Genomic DNA, 22398 nt, shown 5'->3' with positions numbered 1-22398 from the left:
GAGTCCAAGCTGAGGAATCATAAGATTTTTCTAGTCTCATATGTATCCAAAACCCCAGGCATGAGAAAAGCAGGAAAGAATTTTGGTTAAGGCCAGCAGTGTGCTTGAGTGGTGGGAGAATGGTCATGTTTGTTAAAATTCAGAAGACAAACCCTGGCGTGGACTTCTGAATTTCAACAAACATGACCATTCTCCCACCACTCAAGCACACTGCTGGCCTTAACCAAAATTCTTTCCTGCTTTTCTCATGCCTGGGGTTTTGGATACATATGATGGAGCTAGAAGGGATCATGTTCAGCGAAATAAGTCAGAAAGAAAAAGAAAAATACCGGATGGTCTCACTCATAGCAGGAATCTAGAAAACCTAAATAAGGGACCAGGAAAAAGACTAATTAATACAAAGTAAAAATCAAAATCAACAAGCAACTATAAACCAGAGACACACTATGGGGGCAGGGGAAGGGTAGAGGAGAGGAAGGACTAGGGTCAAAATAAGGGGGGGTGCAATTGTATGGGGAATATAACCAAAATGAAAATGCATACATTGTGCAAAAATGAAAAATGATGTAAGAATTATATAAAATAAAATAGTAATTAAAAAATTCAGAAGACAGTGAAAACCCTGGTGACAAACCTTCAATTCTATGGAATCATCTGCAGCACCTGAAAATGCATCCAGGCTGCTGATGTCCACTTCCCTGGGCCAATCTACAACCAGAGAAAGACATCAGTCAAAAGAGAGATGACATTGTTCTCAAGAACGAGATGGCAGTAGAAGGTTACAGCTAAAGTAATAGTTCTGGGCTTTTTGGTTTGTTTGATCTGTGCTTTCTGCTGTGCAACTCCCAAGAGTGTTACAATCTCCTTGGCAGGTGAAAAGCAAGGTCATGAATAGGGAAAAATTTGAGATAGGCTAGAAAGAAGTACTGGTGAGATAGGGGATGAAGAATAGTAATACTAATATGGCAAAATCTGAATGGAAAAGCTAGGCTAAAAGTGTTCCCCATAAATCAACTACCATTTGCTTCTCGCTTTGCCACTGCTATGTCTTAAGGTTACTTGGAAAAAATAACCATTTGTTAAATAATTTCATTGAAGTAGAGAGACTCTGATCACTTGTTAGTTTAGCAGCATAATTTTTTTTTGAGTAAAAAATCTTAAATTTTAATCGGTTAAAATTACATCAATTTAAAAATTCACTTCCTTATTGCACTAGCGACACCTGAAGTGCTCCATTGTCACATATGTGTCGTGCCTTTTGATTTGGACATTATAGGTCTGAACAATATGCTTATATTGTTTGTTAGTTTTTAATTTTAGAGACAGTTTTAAGTTTTAGAGATAATCTATTAACACCCTTTAACTCTTTCATTAGCTCCAACCTCACGTGAATAACACTCTATTTTCCCATCCTTTCCGAATCATTACATCGTTTATTAAATCAATGTTTTTTTAAAATTTTTTAAAAATAAATTTTATTTTTATAATCCCCATACAATTGCAACCCCCTTATTTTGACCCCAAGCCCTTCCCTTCCCGCCCCCCACCCCCCATAGTGTCTGTGGTTCATAGTTTTTTGTTGATTTTGATTTTCACTTTCTTATAGTTATTCATTTTCCTGGTCCCTTATTTAAGTTTTCTAGATTCCTGCTATGAGTGAGACCATCCGGTATTTTTCTTTTTCTTTCTGGCTTATTTCGCTGAGCATGATCCCTTCCAGCGCCATCTATGTTGCTGCAAATTGCATGTGTTTATCTTTTTTGAATGCTGAGTAATATTCCATGGTGTATATGGACCACATCTTCTTGATCCAGTCATCTATTTTTGGGCATTTGGGTTGTTTCCAAAGCTTAGCTATTGTAAATAGTGCTGCTATTTACAATGCCATTTGCATTTCCTCTTCAGAGAAGTTTCTTTTTAGCTCTTCTGCCCATTTTTTGACAGGATTATTTTCTTTGTTGTTGTTGAGTCTCATCAGCTCTTTGCAGATTTTTGTGATCAGTCCTTTATCATTAGTGTTGGGTGCAAAAATGTTCTCCCAGTTGGTTTTTGTTATTGTCTCTTTTGCTGTGCAGAAGCTCTTTAATTTGATGTAGTCCCAGCTGTTGATTTTTGCCTTCACTATCACTGCTTTGGGTGATGTGTCTGTAAAGATGTCTTTGATGTGCAAATCCCGTAGTGTTTCGCCTATATTTCCTTCTATATATTTTATGGTTTCAGGTCTTATGTCTAGTTCTTTAATCTGTTTTGAGTTGATTTTTGTGTATGGTGTGAGGTAGTGGTCAAGCTTCATTCTTTTGCATGTAGCGACCCAGTTTTCCCAGCACCATTTATTGAACAAACTTTCTTTGCTCCAATGCATATTCTTTGCTCCTTTGTCAAAGATTAGTTGACCATAAATCTGTGGGTTTATTTCTGGATTTTCTATTTGATTCCATTGGTTTCTGCATCTATTCTTGTTCCAATACCATGCAGTTTTGATGATAATGGCTTTGTAGTATAGTTTGAAGTCTGGGAGTGTGATGCCTCCATTCCCTTTTTTTTTCAGGAGAGCTTTGGCTATTTGGAGTTTTTGGTGATTCCATATGAATTTCATCAATAATTGTTCTATTTCTTTGAAGAATGACATTGTAATTTTTATTGGAATAGCATTTAGCAGCATAATTTTTTGATGGCAGGTAACTTCATGGTTAGAGAGTCAGATTAACCCAAAGAATGGACAGTTTCACTGTGCGGATTCCCATAGGTGCCCATTGTCAGGCCCATGGGGATCCAGACTGGTTCTGTAACTGGGCCTCGTGAGACTGGAAAACAGTTTAGTCCCCAGAAAGTTGAAATAACTGATGCTTCTGCTAGTTCATCATACTTGGTATTTTCAAGCCTTTTTAGGCTGTCTGTGTTGAGCTTTTATTGCTTTAGCAACTCTTACATAAGGAAGATTAAAAAAAATTTTATTTAGGTGATACTGGTTTACATCATTGTAATTTGGAAGTGTAGTATCCCCCTCCCCCACCACTCCTGGTGATGTTATAGTTCTTCCACTGATCCAGAGTTTCCTAAGGAGTTAAGTGAAAGATCTTGGTCATTAATTGCGTGTGTATGTGTATGTAGCTGATATAATTTCTTCTGACAGAACCTTATACCCTGTAGTTAAGATTATCACAACTTCTCTGAGGCATTTGGGTTTTCCTTTTCCCATTCTTTCTACATGACATGAGCCTCTCCACCTGTACTCATTTAAAGCTGAGCCCATCTGTTCCTTTGATGCTGACCACAAGACCTACTTCTTGAGGTACGAGGGGCACCAGAGAAAATACAAGGAGGTCGGCTGCAGGGTAATGCCTGAGTTGTCCTGTGCTGACAAAGCCTCCTAGTGTTTGTCTCCCCAGGGTGCTCTGTGCCTTTTCTTTGGAATCTCCCATCTGACCTACTTATTCATAGGTTATGTTCTTCATCTGCACCCATGTTACTCTGCAGAGGAGATGGTTTTCGGTACATGGAGCTCAAACACTGAGGGCCATTGTGGCTCTGTGGAAACAAAGACTTGGAGAATTAGTGAGGCTTCTCTCTGCAAGAAACCTGCTTTTCTACACCCACAAGTTCTAGAATTAACTGATCTCTGATGGCTGATTATTAAGCATTTCTCTCAAGTCAGATTGCTAACCTTTATATTCAGGTGATGAAAAGCAGCATAGTGTCAGAAATTTAATTTGTGCCTATCTGAGAGTAGAATATCTTATAATCTGACTCAAGGGTGCCTCTGCTTCCCTCAGGAAGAAAGGACAGCCCTGACTATGAGGGACAGCTGCCTGTGGGACTGGGCTGGGGAGGGGGCTGTGAGGGGATCTGAGCAGTTAGATTGGGTCCCTAAGGGCCCTTTTCAATCCTGTGCTGCTCTAATCTTATAGTTGCCAAAGTTTTTGTCTAAGTGAATGTGAAGCAATGGTAACATTCACTTATTACCATCTTCTTTTTCTTTCCTTTAAAATGAAATAATTTCACATACTTTTTGAGAATATTAAATACAGCCCCGTTATGCAAAGTTGAGGGCATAGCCCGGGGTCCAGTGGTTGATGCAGTAGCCTCTCCATGGGAATGTGTGGGGACACCTGGATTAGAAGGTGAATTAAATTGGAATATTTAAAAGTAGGGGGAAACTTCAATTTTATTTATCTGTGGACTTGTATTTTCTGGATATATTTGGGGTAAACCTATCAACCAGTGGATTTCCCTGTTGATATGAAAGGTGAGGCATGAGAGAGATGGAGGAGGCAAAACATTGAGTGAGAAGTGAGAAGAGTAATTACCTAAACACAACATAGGACGAAGATCCTTTTGATGTGGGAGTTTATTTCTACTTTTTGAAAACTTTTATCCTTATTTTTACCAACTTGAGATTCAAAATTGCATCCTTCACACTCGCCTTTGGATTTCTTTCCTTCCAAACACAAGCAGATTACTGGAAACCTGAGCAACAGGCACTCTGGGGCCAGGGATTGTCTGTGGGCCACGTCCACTCTGCTGTTGGCATCGGGGTTGTTGGCCACGCAACATTTCTTTGAATTCAGGGAGTCTGAATACCAGTGCCCGGAAGGCTGAACTCCAGTCTTCGTTGAGACACTGGAGCTGACTTTTGGTCTGGTCAGGACTCAGAGTCCATGCCAAGGCAGATACACAGGGTGTGGACACTGGCAGATTTGGCCACATGGACAGCCAAGAGGGAAGTGACAGCTGGCATGCATCCCCCACAGACAGGGAGTGATCACATCAGATGCCGTGCCAGGAGAGAGGCGGAACAAATCACAGATGACACCTGAGGAATGAGAAAATTGGTTGACTTATTTCCTTCCTGTAACTACAGCTTGGAGACAACTTGGGACATTTTGCGGTACCCTCAGTGGAGATGTTTGAACTGCCGCCTACACAGAGAATAGTAAGACTTGCCTTCCTAACTGGAGAAATAGGACGTGTACACATAGGAGGATGGTCCCTTTGACCTTCACTTTAGCAGCTGTGAGAGGTGTAGAATGGGGCCCAGACCCTGGCTTTGCTGTCCAGAATCAGGGCAGATCTAGAGCTGTGTCCTGGTGTTGGCAGGTAACAACTATAACTGCTGCTACTGGTGTATGTTTTTGTTTGTTTTTAAACTGAGGAGTTTGCGAAGGAGACACGACGGAATAAAAACGTAGCACATTACAGTGTACAGACGAGGAAGAACTGAAGGCCCACGCATAGTTCAGTCCCACAAAGGACAAGTGTCAGTGGATGGTAATACGCTGCACATGTCAGAGTGTATGAGGAAGGACAGGGATGTAGGTGAGTGAGTGGTGTTGACCTTGAATAGGGCAAGAAAAATAGGAGGGCTCAAACATTGAAAATGCCAGCAGTTCTATATAGGCAGAAGCTGAGTCAGTGAAGAGAGAGGAAAGAATACATCTGTTGGGGCCTCTCTGGTGGCACAGGGGTTAAAGACAGAGCTATTAAGCTATCTGCAGCCACTGCAGCATGAGTTCCATCCCCAACCAGGGAGCTAACCCACATGGCGCAGCAGACCTCTGCTGTCTCACCTGAAGCAGTGTATTTCAGTCAGTCTACCTGTTGTGCTTCTCACTCTGTCTGTGGTGAATCCTCTCACCCCCCCCCCCACCTCTGGCTACACCCCAGCTCTTACATGCATAAATAAATAAATCTTTAAAAAAAAGAATACATGGGTCTCCCTGATGGTGCAGGGGGTTAAGATGCAACCTATGGAGCTAACCGCAGCCACTGAAAGCACGAGTTTTATCCCTGGCCAGGGAGCTACCCACATGGTGTGGCAGATCTCTCCTGACTCGCCCGCTGCTTTTTCTCAGCAGTGTATTTCAGTCAATCTGCCTGTTCTGTTCCCCACTCTTTCTCTGGTGAATCCTCTGACCACTCCCTGCACCTCTGGCCTGTACCCCGCGCACTTGTATGCATAAAAATAATAAAATAGGGCCTCCCCAGTGGCGCAGCGGTTGAGCGCTGGGTTGAGAAGCTGCCTGCAGCCTCTGCAGCGCCGGTTTGGTCCCTGGCTGCTCCCCAGCCACCGGAGAAGGGTTCCGCATGGCGCGCAGACCTCTCCTGCCGCCCGCTGCTCCCCTCAGCAGTGTACTTCGGTCCTTCTGCCTGCTCTGCTCCCCGCTCTGGCTCTGGTGAATTTTCTCACCCTCCCACGCTTCTGACTGTACCCAGTGCTTGTATAAATAAATAAATAAATCTTTAAAAAAAATAATAAAATCTTATAAAAAAAAGAATACATATGTCTATATGGAGTACCAAGAGATCAGTCCTATAGGTTAACCTTAAAGGAAATACTGTTGCTGTATTACAATGCTATCAAACTGTTTCCAATTCCCTATTATCTATTAAAATGATTACAATTATGCAAGTAATGTATGTGAAATTATGATGTATTAGATCATGTGAATAATTACAGTAGAGAATAATATACCCCAAAGGGCAGTGATTGTATATTGTCCTCTTTTTCAAGTATCACTAGTCAGTGCATACTATGCGTTTTGGTTTCTATATGGCATGTCACAGGCTTCTTGAACAACAGAATAACACCAGATTCTTCAGAAAGGTCTTGGGCACATCTCAGATGTGGCCACATTGAGCCCAAAGGTTTTTGTGCTGAGACTGCTTCTTGGGTTCTTGTCTCTGGGAACCCATAGCACCCTGTGGAAGTAAATGTCTCTGGGGGTACAGCTTCTTGAGTGGATGGCAGGGTTCTCCCCCATATAGCAAAGCACCTGGTCATAGTTGAGATCACAGAGCTTCAGGCCCTGTGACTGGCACTTTCATGGATTATGTGCAGATCTGCCCAACAACTCTTATGAAGCTGGACAGTGGTTTCTTTTCGATGGGGAGATCAAAACACATAGATGAAGCCTGCCCAGGGCTGCACGGCTAATTAAGTTGGGATTGAATCTAGGCAGCCTGTCTCCAGATGCTCAGTTGTAGATTTTTAATTATTACTGGCACTAATGTAGTAATTAATGTCATTAGTAGTCTTAAGTGTAGTCATTAATGGACATAGTAACAATCTTTGTAGTATTGAATACTGCAGAATTCTAAATTTTGCACTAGTGGTAAGATAGAGTAGATCTAGCCTTTTCTATATGAACTACTCAATGACAATGCCAGCAATACTTTACCTCGATTCTTGTGCAGAATATTCAAATTTCAGGCTGCAAGTCAAATGACTCCATTTTGGTATTTTTAAGGAGGCTGAAGGAGATTTCAAAAAGGGAGTAGACAGCTATTAAATGCTACACAGAGAAAATAAGATGGAAATGCAAGATTCCCTCAGATTTGTGTTTAGATCTTGTGCTAAAACTCTCATCTTTCAAGAGCTTTTTTCTCTAAATTTTAATTAAATATATCATGGTATATTAAATTTGATATACATGTTATATTAAATTCAAAATATATAAAAGGTATACAATGAAAAGCCTCTAGATGTGCCCCTCATTTTTGTACCCCAGGCACTCAGTTCCTATCCAGGAGACAAACAATAATTTTTTGAGATATTCTGCTCATAAATAAGTATATATGCTTTTTGCCCTTTTTTTCCAAAGACAGCATCATACTATATGCAGCATCATATTATATACCTTTAACACAGTTAACACATTTGTGGTTCTTTAGACCACCTCCTAGTACAGTGAGGGTGTCCTCATTACTTAACTACATGGGGTTCCATGGTGTAGGGTATGTAATAATGTATTTAATAAAGATGTTTTCATATGGCCCTAAAAAAGCACTGACATAAATTTAGGGCAGATATTGGAACTAGCTTTTTCTTTCTAGGATAGAAAGGTAATTACTAGGAATAAGTGGATATGGACCTGTACAAGGTCTCGTTGAACTCAACAGAAATTAGCTTATTTTTGAGGGACTTAGTGACAACCTACACCCTGCATTATGATCTAGAAACTCCATTTCTGAAGATGTCTTACTTGCTTATATGGTGACTGGAAGTCACTGACATACTTTTGGGAAATTATAAATCTGCCTTTCATCTTTGTAATTCTAGCATCTCCAGAGTATCTTTTACGTAAGTCATTTAATAAATGTTTGTTAACTTGATGAATGAAAGAGGGCACATGGCCTTATTGGATTTCTGAAGTGGAGTCAGTGAATGACTCATGTGACTAGGATCCTTTATTGAGTCCTTCCTTCAAATGGTTACTTTAAATACCAGTCTTGGTTATTAAGCAGACAGAGACAAGTCATTTGACTGAAATAATTTGCTAGAAGCATCTACATTTTCTATCATCTAATTGCTAATATCCCTACTATCTTCTAATTCCTCATTTCAAATGGAAAAGTTTCTAACTCAGATCTGACCAGGTCAGCTTCCTCTACTTACTAACCAAATGACCTTGGATTAAGTGGGTGAAGTCTGAAGTTACATTTTATCATTTGTGAAGCTGGAATAATATTATCTAATTTCTTAGAGTTTTTAAGGATTAAATGAGTAATTTGTTAGAGCACCTAACAAAGTCCTTGTCAGGTTATGGAAGTTTTAGAACCATTCATTCCTCTTCTTTGCCTCTCATAGATATGATGCATACAATTGAATATTGCTGGTTTTTGGTGTATTTTAACTCAGATTGGAATACAGATTTAGAAGTCAGCTTTCTGTGAATTTGTAGTCTTGGAATATTAATGACGGTAGACACTTGAGGAATGTATAATCCAATTTTTAGAGGATAGTGATCAGAAAGTCATGTATGACTGGCATAATTTAAAAATTTGCCACAGCACAGGAGTGATAATTCAAAACTTTTTAGCAGCACAAAAAAGTAGTCAAAAAATGTTCAATCATTTTTTTCTCACCAAAGTTCATAGCTGTAAGTCTCGTGTAAGTTATTGGTCAAATTTAGTAAAAGTCATTGAGAATTATGGTTTCTACCAGAGTGGAAAGTTATTGAGTTGTGGTTTGTATTCTGTGGGCACATCTCAAGTATGACTCTAGGTCTGCATCACAAATGATGTCAGCAAAAGTTTGAGCAGGTCTGTGAAACAGAATGTATTTTCTCAGAACCAGTTTGGCTGACTGCAAGTGGCAGAAAATACTTTCAAACTGTTTTAAGCTAAAAAATGAACTTACGGTCTCAGGTATAATTTTTTTTTAAAAAAGGGCTTCAGGTATGTCTTCAGTATAAGTTTTTGGTCATGAGATATATTTAGGAATTATATTTTATTTGAAAAGTTGAATTCTGGTTCATTAAACCTAAACTGAAAAAACTTAGCTCTCCTTAAGCTTTAAGTTGAACATATAAATAAATATTACCAGTCTATAAATATATCCAGTAATTTTTTTCTCTCGGATATGGAATTTTTTCATTTCTGGAAGTTTAATTTGGGGTTTTAAATATCTTCTACATCTCTACTTAATGCTCAGGCTTCCTCCTTGAACAGAGGACTATAGTTAGAATCCTTGTTGCGATGTTTATCATGCCTGGCATATCTGGGTCTGTTTCTATTGAAAATTTCTCTTCTTAATGAGTTTTTTGTTTTATTTTTTTATCTGTAAGTTTTGACTGAATTCCTTGCATTAACTTTTGGTGTTGCGTATATTGTTTTGTATTTTTTTCTTGAGCTCTCTTGTATGTGATCGTTACTTGGAAATAGTTGGATCCTTTTGGGTCTTGCTTTTGAGTTTGGTTTGGTGGAACCAGAGCAGAGTTTAGATGCTTTTCTCCATCACTGAGGCAAAACCTTTTTGACTACTCTGATCACCCTCCCTGAATTAGAATGCAATTGATCCCTGGCCCCATGTGAGCAAAGGAGATTGTTCCTGCTCCCTGTATCCTTTTAGCTACTTTCTTGACCTTGCATCATTTCCTCACAGAAATGCACTGATGAATATTTTTATCTGATCCTGTGGGGAATCTCCACACTCCATGTAGCTCTCTTCACTTCATTGCTGCCCAACCTCCTCCAGATGCCCAACTCCATTTCCTCAACTTGGAGACCTCTGCGCTAGCCCTGCCTGTAATGCAGCCTGAAAAGTTTCTCCAGAAAGTAAGCTGGGGCAGTGGCTGGGCTCATGTTTGTTTTCCTTCTCTTAGGTCTCATTGTGCTTCCTGATGCCCAGTGTTTGAAAATCATTGTTTCTTGTATTTTGTCAGGTTTGTATTTCTTTGACTTTCTTGGGATGTGTAAATCATCCATTGGAATTTTGCATCTCTCCTGAAAGTTGGGTCTGTCTTTTTCCTGAACACTAGTTTATACTAATGATAGACCCAGGGCTTTCATCTCTGGGCTCTGCACTGGCTTCGTTCTCAGATCTGTGGCAACATTTGTGGCATTATGTTTAAGGCCTGCTTACCTGTGGTCTTTTCCCCTATATTCTACCTTTAAGTGGAACCATCTAGTATTTCTTTTCCCTTCAGACTTATTTCACTGAGCATAATCCATTCCAGCTCCAACCATGTTACCACATTTGAAGGCACCCCTGTTTAAAACCAGCAGAAAAGGCGACCACCTTGCCTCTCAAGCATGACCTCAGCATTGTCGTTTACTGGGATGGTTACTTGTCGAACCTATTTTTTTCAGGAATGGTGTCAGCTCTACGTGAGCCATATGGGTGAGAGAAGAGGAAGAAAATATTAGGGTGACAAAAATCAGGGAAGATGATTCTGGGAAAGCAACATATTATTGTCACTGAGCCATGGTGGTTTAGGAGGTAGGTCCTAGAATTCATGTAGCTTGTCTATGGATTCGTAGGATACAAAGTCATCTTAGTATAAAAAGCAGCTTTTAGAAACCTTAGTAGTTCCTCTTGAAGTTGAGCTACCCTGATGGGGCTGATGCTGGTGTACTTTATAATTACCCTCAGGTTTCCATTGTCCAAGCACCTACCAACAATTAAGGCCGTTACACACATCAACATCCAGGAATCTGTTCAGCTATTAGTCTTTGAGATCCCATGATTTTGTTGAACCCAGGGTAGTTGAACAAAGTGAAGTGGAATAGTTCCTAGTTCCCTCTGCTTAGTCTATATTTTACTGTGGTGACAACCAACAGTCAGAAATTCAGTTTCTAGTTTTCTTTCTTCACATGTCACCTCAGACAGTCTCATTGGCACTGGAGTCAAATTGCTTTGTGACTTGCAATTTAAAATCATGAAAAATTTTCTGCAAATACCCATAATCTGATCTGGGCATATTTAAGTTAATTGAAATCTTCACATACAACTTCACTTTATTTAATATCTAAAAATTATAAACTTTAAGGACGTGAGTCTAATTCGCAATTTTGAGCACACCAGGATGTGTCTGTCTTGCTATTGTCAAGTACAAAATTATCTGGTGGTGAGGTGATGAAATAGAAGCTTCCGTTTCAGGGCAAACTTTTGTTTCTACCTGAATTTTCTCTTAGCCCCCCCCCCCCCCCCCCGCTTTTTTTTTTTTTTTGTCTTCCCTTTCACTGCAGAGCTCCATTTAAGCCAACTGAGCAGAGCTTTCCCATGTTTAGGCCAGTCTTCAAATTGTTTCAGACAGGTGGCTAAGCCTGCCAATTCATTTGTGTGAGCTTGTTAGGTATTTGTTTTGTTGCACCTCCTGAGCTGGCTGGTTCACGTGAGCATTTTGAAGGCCCATGTTATATGCCCCTAACTCTGTACAACTCTTTACACACAGGAGAAAAAATGAGATAAACTGACAGTTTGATCAGTGAGGAGTGGCTTGGCAAGACTCCAAGCCAGGTGCTCCTTAACCAGGCTCTGCCATGTGCTAGCTCTGATTCTGAACAAGGTCAAACAAACTAAACCCTGAGTTTGTTTCCATCTATAAAATTAGGGTTGTATCACCACACCAAGTTGTTAGTGCTGTTGTGAAGATTAATCGATGTGAATTTGTAGATCACCTGGTGGAGCAGTTTCCTTTCCTGTTGACTTCCACCTGAATCTGAGCTTTCCCAGGACAAGAATCAATTCCTCTGAGAATCCCTTTTGGGAGAGACAGCTAAAACTGGTTTCTGAAACATCAATTCCAAAGAACACCTGCACCCCTATGTTTATAGCAGCATTGTTTACAATAGCTAAGCTTTGGAAACAACCCAAATGCCCAAAAATAGATGACTGGATCAAGAAGATGTGGTACATATATACCATGGAATATTACTCAGCATTCAAAAAAGATAAACACATGCAATTTGCAGCAACATGGATGGCGCTGGAAGGGATCATGCTCAGCGAAATAAGCCAAAAAGAAAAAGAAAAATACCGGATGGTCTCACTCATAGCAGGAATCTAGAAAACTTAAATAAGGGACCAGGAAAATGAATAACTATAAGATAGTGAAAATCAAAATCAACAAAAAACTATGAACCAGAGACACTTTTAGGGGGGCGGGAGGGGAGGGATTGGGGTCAGAATGGGGGGGCTGCAATTGTATGGGGAATATAACAATAAAATTTATTTAAAAAAAAAAAAAAACTGGTTTCTGAATCAGTCAAACGGGGCTTGCTGGTACAGAGGAGCTGAACTACCCAGGCTGAGATAGCAGCCACTGTGGCCCTTGTAATATTCTGGGTGGCCATGCTGGGTCACCCATACCAGAAGACAGGGCTAAGCTGTGGACAGTTTGAGAAAGGCCAAGTGTTTTGCAACCATTGCAGGCTAGGTGGGGTCACCATCGGTTCTAACAGTTTAAAAGAGACCTTTGGAGCCCTTGGGATCATCTTCACAGGTTTTAATAGTAAGGAGGGAAACAAGCCAGCAGGGAGACAGCAACTTGAGCTCCCCTCCCCCAGGCTGATGCCAGCCTTTTATCCCCTCACTCTTAGGCACAGGTGTGCACACTTGCTCATGCGCACACACCCATGTTCTAGATGTCCACAATCAGGCATGCGTGCCCCACACCCATGTGCCTTCTGCGTTAACACGATCAAGGCCAGGGGTGATCTAGAGGCTAGTGGCTTAAAAAGCCTGATTAACCCATTCACCTTAGACCAAGGTTTCTCCAGAAAGATTTCCCAAAAGGTCCCACACTTCTAGGTCTCATAGGAAGTTTCTGTCTCAGAACCTTGGCAGTGATCTTGTTTTATGTGAATTGTAAGGCAAACTTGAAAACAAAAATTACTGTACAATCATTGATGTGGTTATAGCTAACTTTTAAATATTCACACAGCATGAAAAGAGACCACCTTCCTTCAGCTTTTATGCAGTTTAAACCTCACAAAAACTTCCCAAACAAACTGCTGAAGTCTGACTTCTGTGTTACTGAAGAAACAAGGGACATTGCTTTATCAAAACTTTAATCTCTTGTCTCCATACATAATATTCTTCTCTCCTTAAGCCCTGAGTATGAGCTACTTTGGACACCTTGGGAGATGATGTAGTGATGTGGACTCAATCTTTGTGCCACCCCCCCAAAATTACATGTTGAACCCCTTATCCCTGATAAGATGGATTGAGAGGTAATTAGGTTATCATGAGGTCACGGGGTTGGATTAAGGCCCTTCTAAGGGTATAAAGGGTCTAGAGCACAGTCAACTGTTTACCATGTGAAGATACAGTAGGAAGCTAGCTGCCAACTTAGGGCGCTCACCAGACACTGGGTCTGCAGGCCCTTTGATCGTGGATTTCCCAGTCTCCAGATCTGTGAGAAATGTTTTAGTTGCTAGTCTATTAGCTCAAACATGCTTTAAATTTTATCCCAGGCCTCAGGTTAGCAGACCTCTCCTAACTAGAACTGTTTCTCTTGACCTGTACTTTAGTGTATGGCATTGACTCAAGGGGATGGTGTGCAGGTATGGAAAGAAACAGTCCTGGGAATCTTACTGTACCTGAAATATCACGGATTCCACTTGACGTAGTTCATGAGGAAGAAGGAGCTCTTTATAGTAGGGACAGTTTTTTCTCTGGAGGAATTCTGACTTGTTTTATTCATGGTTAATTAACATTTCTTCTTGGTGCTGTAGAATGTAGGCATCAAATTTTACTATTAGGACTTTTACTGTTAGAACTTCATGGACTAAATGTTTTGTTCATTTTGGATATTGTTAGTATCTGATGGTTGCCATTTATATAAAGGAGGGGTTTTATGTGATAAAATGAACAGAGGTGTGCCAGAGGAAGAAGGAAGATTAAAGTGCGTTTAAATCTTCATTATAAGGGGCGTCCCCAGTGGTGCAGCGCTGTGAAGCTGTCCGCAGTCTCTGCAGCATGGGTTCGATTCCCGGCCGGCCAGGGGGATCACCACATGGCGTGGCAGACCTCTGTCTCGCCTGCTGCTCCCCTCAGCAGTGTTTTCGGTCCGTCTGCCTGTTCTGCTCTCCACTCTGTCTCTGGTGAATTCTCTCACCCTCCAGCACCTCTGGCCTGTACCCCAGTTCTTGATAAAAATGTTAAAAAAAAAATCTCCATTTAAAATTTAGGGGCAACGCGGAGGAACCAACAAGCTACAGGAAAGGTCATTTTATAATTAAAATACATACAAGCAAGAGATATTCCTTGACTGGATTATGTATTTGTATGTTACAGTCATTCTGCTCAGATAGTGCTTTGTCAAACATAACAGGAGAATGTACAATGTTAAAAGTTTATTTCTGAAATGCTTTATTTTAATTAGTGCACATTGTATTAAGTATAGAATTTCCTTAAAAATTAACAAATAAGTTTCACTGTTATGACAATGATGGGGGAAACACCTGGCTCTTTGATTTTTCTATTTACATTTATCCAATTTCCAAGTCGATGCTCATGTTAAGATTCTTTATTTTTGTCCAAGTTGTGACAGCTATAACAAAACATAATAATATATTAACCTCACCATTTAAACATATAAGTAAATACCTTAAGAAAGCATACTTTCATCATGGTAAATTTTAGGCTTCCTCTTTCATTCACTAACTTAAGGGTAATGTTTATAGATATTTAAAAAACTGACAGTAATGAGCTGTCATGGTAGGAAAAAACATGTAAACACTTGAAGTACAAATTAAGGATAAAGATTCTGGGTATGAACAGTGTAGAGGAAAGGTCATGAGGGAACTTGATGGTGTGATGTCTTTTATTTATTTATACGTACAAGCACTGGGTACAGACAGAAGCGCAGGAGGGTGAGAGAATTCACCAGAGCGGGGAGCAGAGCAGGCAGAAGGACCGAAGTACACTGCTGAGGGGAGCAGCGGGCGGCAGGAGAGGTCTGCGCGCCATGTGGGACCCTTCTCCGTGGGACCCTCCTCCGGTGGCTGGGGAACAGCTGGGGATCGAACCAGCGCTGCAGAGGCTGCGGGCAGCTTCGCAACCCAGCACTCAACCGCTGCGCCACCAGGGAGGCCCGATGTCTTAAATGTTGTTTCAGCTACTCAGGTGAACCAGGGAGGAATGTGGGGCCTACCTGGTGGTGCAGGTTTTTTAAAGTGTCAGAAGGGTATTGCCAGCCACTGCAGCTAGCCCACATGGCACAGCAGACCTCTCTTGTCTCCCCACTGCTCCCTTCAGCAGTGTATTTCAGCCAATCCTCCTGTTCTGCTCCCCGCTCTCTGGTGAATCCTCTCATCTCCATAACTCTGGCCTGCACCCCAGTTTTCGTATGCATTAAGTAAAAATCTCAAAAAAAAAAAAACCTCACAAAACTTAGGAATATGTTTAGGTTTGTGTATTTTACGGTTGTAAATATCACCTTCACAGGCTATAAAGCAAACAAAAAACTAAAGAAATAACTTTAGATAATGATATTGGTACTTAAATAGTAAGAGGGAAATGTACTAATATTTTGCAATTTACTTTGAAAAAAATTGGAGTTATGAATAAAGTGAAGAATGGATAGATGGGGTAGGTTTGTAGTTCGTAAAATGTTAATGAGTATAAATTCTATCAGCTTTTTTCTATGTTTGAAAATTCTCATCGTAAGGTGACTGCATTAAGGTTAAAAGTGCAAGAATCACATAGTGGAAGAACTGTATTGGGAAATGATGCTCGGAAACAGTTGCTAAAAATGAGTACAAGGTGCAGTTATACTTTTTATTGCAGACAGGCAAAGCTGTGGACATTACTGGTCAGACCACTGAATATCCCTGGTAGTTAAAGCTTTTTGAAAAAAGCTAAATTTAATGTAATTACTAAAACCATTAATGGGAAAAATACTAAAAGAATTAGACTACACCTCAACTGTTGCATTAACTTATTTCAAGGCGAATGTTCCAGTTTTTGCATCTGTGATAACCTTGGTTAAAGACAGACACATGGACAAGTATTAAATTGAATTTTGCCTAACTGCAATTAAATTTTCTGAATTTACCTTTTCATAAAGAGTTGGGAAATGGAAATGTTACATTAACAGAGCTTTCTTTTGTCTATGGCAAAACCTTACATTCTTACAGAGTTCTATGATTCTCTTGCTCTCTTCACAAAAATACCGATAGTAAGTTAGGGTACATTAGAAGAACAAATAAAAAAAGGTAAAACTTACCTGTTTTATGAACTGTGTAGCATTGAAAATTTCACTGCAGCCATATAAAATGTGTTTGCCCTGTTTCCCCTGTAAGAATTAGAGAGAACTCAGACACAAGTAAATACCAAGTGACAGTTTCAATATTCCTAAGAAGGAAGATTAATTCTAGTAAGATTTTTCATTATTTTGAAAGTCTTTTTTTTTTTTTTTTTTGGAGGGGAGAGATGTGATTTGTGTACTTGTCTCTAATCTAAAATTGAATAAAATGGACACAGTATTTTTTCAAGAGTTTTATGATGCACTGTTGTACCATTTGCACTGAAACTAGAAGGAATCTTTTGACTGACTTATAAAATCTACGGCAACATTCTTCCATTGTAAGATTGCACATTTTTACGCTGATCGTACTTATTTCTGCAATATTATGTTTACTAAGTAATTTATCCCGCTCTATTTTGTAACTATGAAGTTCATTCCTAGGTTGGAACCTAGTTACAGCAGACTAAACTTTGAAACTGGAGAATTTCTGTAAGTTCTTCTTGCTGAAATTATTTCATGCACTGTGAACTTGAAGGTAAATTCATAATTGTTCTTTTGTGATGTAAAAATTTATTCTATAACATTAATTGTGATAATTCATAAAAAAATTGTGGTTTTTGTAACACAAGAGGATATTTCTCTGTATAGTAAAAATAAATGGCCTAGCTTGATCATCTAACTCATTTTCTCAAACAAGATGGTGGCAGAGGCAGCATTACACAGGACTGTGCACAAGCATGCCTTGGTCATATGACAGGTTGTTTCTAGACTGCTGCAATACAATGAGTCACACAAATTTTCTGTTTTGCCCAGTGGATACAGAAGTTATTTACACTGTACTACAGTCAAGTAAATGTGCAACATTGTATAAAATCTTTAATGCTTTATTTTTTTAAACAAAAATATGCACAATAAAGCATAACTACAAAATGCTAGCCATCACTTGAACTTTTGGAAAAATGGTGCCAATAGACTTGCTTGATGTAAGAAAGGCAAACCTTCAAAGCAGTATCTGTGACGCATAATCAGCCAAGGTATGCCTGTAGCTGGGAAGCGTGAAGCTACACCGGACATACTCGATAAGGCATTAATAAAGGTAGAAGTCATGGCATAGAAGGATAAAGAAAGCCTGGGAACCAAATGTCTAGGTATAGCTTCTAGGATCCCACTTGAGTACAGGCATAAACCATCAGTCTTTACATATTCTTAAAAAATGCTGACAAGCTAGTGCAAGCTTCCTGCCCGCCCACAAGGTCAAAATACACTAGCTGAGATTAATACTGTACTTTGATATGATCTACATTTCCCCCACCCGGCACTACTTTTATTAAAAAAGATTGATAAAGGATAATACCACATGTAATATTTGGTGCTTATCCACTAAGGTGTAGGTTTAATTAACATTGCAGCTTACTAATATTCCACTGCAAACCTGATAGTTCTTCCATTAAAAATTGATTGCATGAAATGTAATAATACACTAATTCAGTGTACCAATATTAACTTAATCCATTACTAATCAGTTACGTATTTTTTGGTCTTGCCAGCAAATATGGCACTTGCTCATTTTGTAGTGAATTGGTATAAATGAATTATTGGTTTTAAGTCTCTAGTAGGCATAGCCAAAGTCTTGTCATGAATGGGGTTGAATGAAAAGAAAAAGATTAGGATTATTCAAAACAAGGGAAACAGCAAGAGTAATAAGGATTTTTTAAAAAGCCCTGGGTAGTTAATAGTTTTATTCTAAAGAACCTCTATGAAAACCCACAGCTAATATTCACTTAATGGTAAAAGACTGGATGTTTTGCCCGTAAGGTCAGGGAGAAGAATGTCTGCTATTGGGAGGCACATTCAAGATAGCACCAAGAGGCTCCCTGCTTCACTGTTCAGACCATCATTAGTGAAGTACTGTACCCAGAGAGTCCTGTGGGTACAAATCTAGAACACCTGTTGAACATCAGAGCACGTGTACAGACTGTGCCAGAGGGACAGAGACTCACTTCAGTGACCTAGAGGTATATGGAGACGCTTGGAGGCTGCTGTACATACCACAGCACTGCCATGGCTGGTGACTCAGGGGAGGGTAGAGCATAATGGTGTGAAGATATATTCCCTTGACTGGAGAAATAGAGGTGGCAGAGCTAGGGTGCCAGGGCTCCAGTGAAAATAAGGAAAGGGTACGAGGCTGTGCTCCACTCTCCCACCTTGCTGGACTAGTACTGACCTTGTGCGGCCTAGTGAGAATGCAGAGATCTCTGGTCAGGAACTCCAGAGAGGAGAACAAATAGTAACCTGCCACTCCCCTACTCAGCAGCTACAAGATCAGGTCTCAGACCTTGATTAATTACAAGCACAGAAACTGAAGCAATTAAAGCAAAAAGGCCAGGTCCAGATGGATACGGTGGTTAAGTTCTAGTAAACCTTTAAAGATGAACCTGTCCATTTCAAGTCTTCATAAAAGAGAGGGAATGCTTCCCACCACATTTTATTATGCCAACATTACTGATACAAAAAAGTAGACAAGGTAATAAAAAATAAAACTGAAGACCAGTATCTCTGGTAACAGATGCAAAAATCTAAGTGGTGTTTCATTACAGTTTTGATTTGCAAATCATAGTAATGCTGTTACTAGGATTTGGCAAATATAGATGCAAAAATTCTAGTAACAGCATTTAACAGGTCCTGATTTCAAAACTTACTGTAAAGAAATCGAAATTAACAGTGTAGCACTGTACGAAAGTCTACCCTGTATACAGCAGGAATGGAGAGTCCAGAAATAAACCCATATACTTAGGGTTAACTGAATTTCAACAAGGATGGCAAGACCACCATGAAGAAGAGAGCCTTCCCAACAAATAGTGCTGGAACAACATGAATAGTCATAAGCAAAAGAATGATGCTAGGCCTTACTTCATAGTATACACGATATTAACTCAAAATGGATCAAAGTCCTAAGAGCCAAAAACTATAAAATCATTGGGAAATGTGAGTAAATCTTCAGAACCCTGAATTTGGCAATGGAATCTTAGATATGGCACAAAAAGCATGATCAACAAAAGAGATAAGTTGGACTTCATCAAATAAAACTTTCATACTTTTAAAGAGAACCGTTAAGAAGGTGAAAAGACAACCCAGAGACTGGGGGGAAATATTTGCAAATCTTAAAATGTAGGTACAAGTCTCTTATCAGATATATGAAATACTCTTGAAACTGGAAAAAGGCAAAATGACCAATTCAAAACTGGGCATAGGAACTCAACATTTTTCCAAAAACACACAAAGGAGACCGATAAGCACATGAAAAGATGCTTCATTTCATAAGTCATTGGAGTAATGCAAATCAAAGCTGTAATGAAACACTGCTTTATACACACTAGACTAGGAATCAGAGTTAGCTAACAAGTGTTGCAATAATGTGGAGGAATCAGAAACCTCATACATTGGTGGTTGGAATATAAAATGGGGCACACTTTTGTAAACAGGCAGGCAGTTCCTCAAATGGATAAATGTAGTTACCATGGCTCAGCAATTCCACGCCTAGGCATATTCTTGAGAGATGAAAATACATCCTTACACAGAATTACATACGCCTATTAATGGTTCCAAGAGAACAGCAATTAATTTCATCTAAAATTGACACTCAGTTTGGAATTGGATTTGTATACTTGGTAAATGAAGCAAACACTATTAGATGTCACAGTAGAAAGTTTCAACTTGTACATTTTTTAATGTATCACTTGATTAAAAAAAACCTCCTAATACACAATCCATAGACTTACCTTAGCAAACACTGACTGAAAATTGGAAGAGATATTTGAAACACCCTATGTTCCAAATTGAGCCAATCTCTAAGAAGAGACATGATTGCTTGCATGATGGAATGTATGTTAAAAAGCATAACAGGCATGGAATCAGACGAGCCATCAACAGTGGATATAGATTATCGAAATACCGCGGAAATAATAAAGGAGGGCAAGAGTGGGGTGTGACAGAGGAACTGAGAAAAACTTCTGCATTACTAAAACTTTTTCTCTGCCTGATCCTGTAGGCACAAGCCTTGCACATTTACAAACATGCTACCAAGACTTTACCTCTAAATAGGAGGAATGATGGAATGGGCTGTTTCTTCTTTTCACCTAAGCTAGAATTAATGGTTTCTGCATCTTTCCTAGCCAGTACTACAGCCTTGCCCTTACCCAATCCTATTTCACAGGAGTGGGAATAGTAATGGGGAAGCGCTGGCCAGTCTCTTACTGCTGCCAGCTCTACGGATCAGTCCTTTTACTGTGTCCGATGGTCTAAACCAGGGGCCAAGGTCTGGGTAAAAATTAAAGGCAAGGGAAAAGAAGTTTTGACTCTCAGAAAGGGAGCCAATATGTGAACAGAACAAAAAGGGAAAGCTAACATTATCTTGTAACCTTTTAGAAGCTAAGAGGAAGAGACTAATACTCTTGTCTATATTTACAGATTCCCATGAGGTCTGTGTAAACTGTCTCCTTTGTATGAAGCTGAAGGTTCAAGATAAGTCTTAAGGATTTAATCAGCAGTTATCCATGTGGTATGTCTTAATGATGGTTAATAAATTGGGGATAAACACAAAATTTTAACGCTTTCAAAAAATCTTTTGGGCCTCCCCTTGTAGCGCAGTGGTTGAGCGCTGGGTTGCGAGGTTGCCCGCAGCCTCTGCAGCGCCAGTTTGATTCCCGGCCACCCGCGAGGGTCCCACCAAAAAAAAAAAAAATCTTTTATAGGTTCTAATTTATAGGTTTTTATCTAGATGACTCCTGGGGAGCAAAATTAAGATAATGTTGCCACTCAAATGCATACAAAAGAGTTTGCTCAATAACAGGGCATAGTCCACTATATAACTATGAACCAAAGTGACGATCTGTTAAGGAAAGTGCCTGGATAGAAGGGACATATTAATATCTGCTGCATGCCTGTTTTTGTGGGTGGACAGTAATAAAGGCTAAAAAATTTTGTGAATTGAAACTAAGTAGAAGATAAATTGGTGGGTTTACATATTTACCACTGATAAAGACCCGATGTTCTTCTGCTGTTAGTGATAGATCAGAGAACGAAATAGGTAAGAGTTGTTAAGTTAATGTATGACTTAAACAAGTTTGCACTGGACTACTTGGTAAACTGCAATGCTTCTTTAAAATTATACCTATACTTCTGTCATTGCAGTTCCATAAACAATTAGTATTTTGGTCTTTATCTTTTTCTGTAAATGTAAAAAAAATTCAGAAGAATGCTGAAATTAAGAAAGCTTAACCAAGAATTGGGGTGTGTGGAATGTGTTTTAGTACAGGATTATTTTCAGCTAGTCTATTGCAACCTTGTGTTTATCCCTAGGAACACCTGGGGCCAGTTGATCCTTGGTCAAACTTGAATGAGAGACCAATTTATGATTAATACAGTCCTTATAAGGGCCACAGGCCAGAAACAACCTGCACTAGCTTGTCAGCATTGTTTATAGAAACTGTACAGATTGACAGTTTGCACCTGGTTTGTTATGTTCTCTTGGTATCTGCTTTTGAGCCTGATTGTGTGAAACCTGAATTTAGTTATATAATCAGAGGGGTTTAAAAGACCTTTTCCTGTACAAGACAGATGCTCCCCTCACACCAAGGTGCTTACATATATGTCTGGGTGGTTCATACACAATTGAAAGATGACGCATGTTTGATAAAACTGAAATAGAACCCCTGGTGGGTTTTGAGACATGTCTATTTTTCCCTCCATCTATAAAAAGACCCTCTATTTTTATTAAAGCCTCACAACATAGGACATAATGGAATCATTATTAAGTGAACAAATGAAAACTACTTATCATTCTAATGACTGCTAATTCTGTTTTCCCTATATTTAAAATAGTATTTTTGCTCTTTAAGTATCCCTTTTCCTTCATAACCATTTC

General features: G+C 39.5%; 1 protein-coding gene across 2 annotated transcripts in view; it reads right to left on the bottom strand.

Moving 5' to 3' along the window:
• Positions 1-14753: 14753 nt before the first annotated feature.
• SCFD1 (sec1 family domain containing 1) overlaps positions 14754-22398 on the bottom strand; it is a gene marked incomplete at both ends in the record, with an annotated part of 97526 nt that continues 89881 nt past the window's right edge. For both annotated transcript variants that reach the window (XM_084240740.1, XM_084240741.1), the window contains 2 exons: positions 14754-14777; positions 16455-16523. In XM_084240740.1, the coding sequence (XP_084096866.1) occupies positions 14754-14777; positions 16455-16523 (93 nt within the window). The remainder of the gene's footprint in view (positions 14778-16454; positions 16524-22398) is intronic.

This window comes from Talpa europaea (assembly GCF_964194135.1).
Source record: "Talpa europaea genome assembly, chromosome: 8".
Lineage (NCBI taxonomy): Eukaryota > Metazoa > Chordata > Mammalia > Eulipotyphla > Talpidae > Talpa > Talpa europaea.
This window is presented reverse-complemented; position numbering and strand designations above follow the sequence as displayed.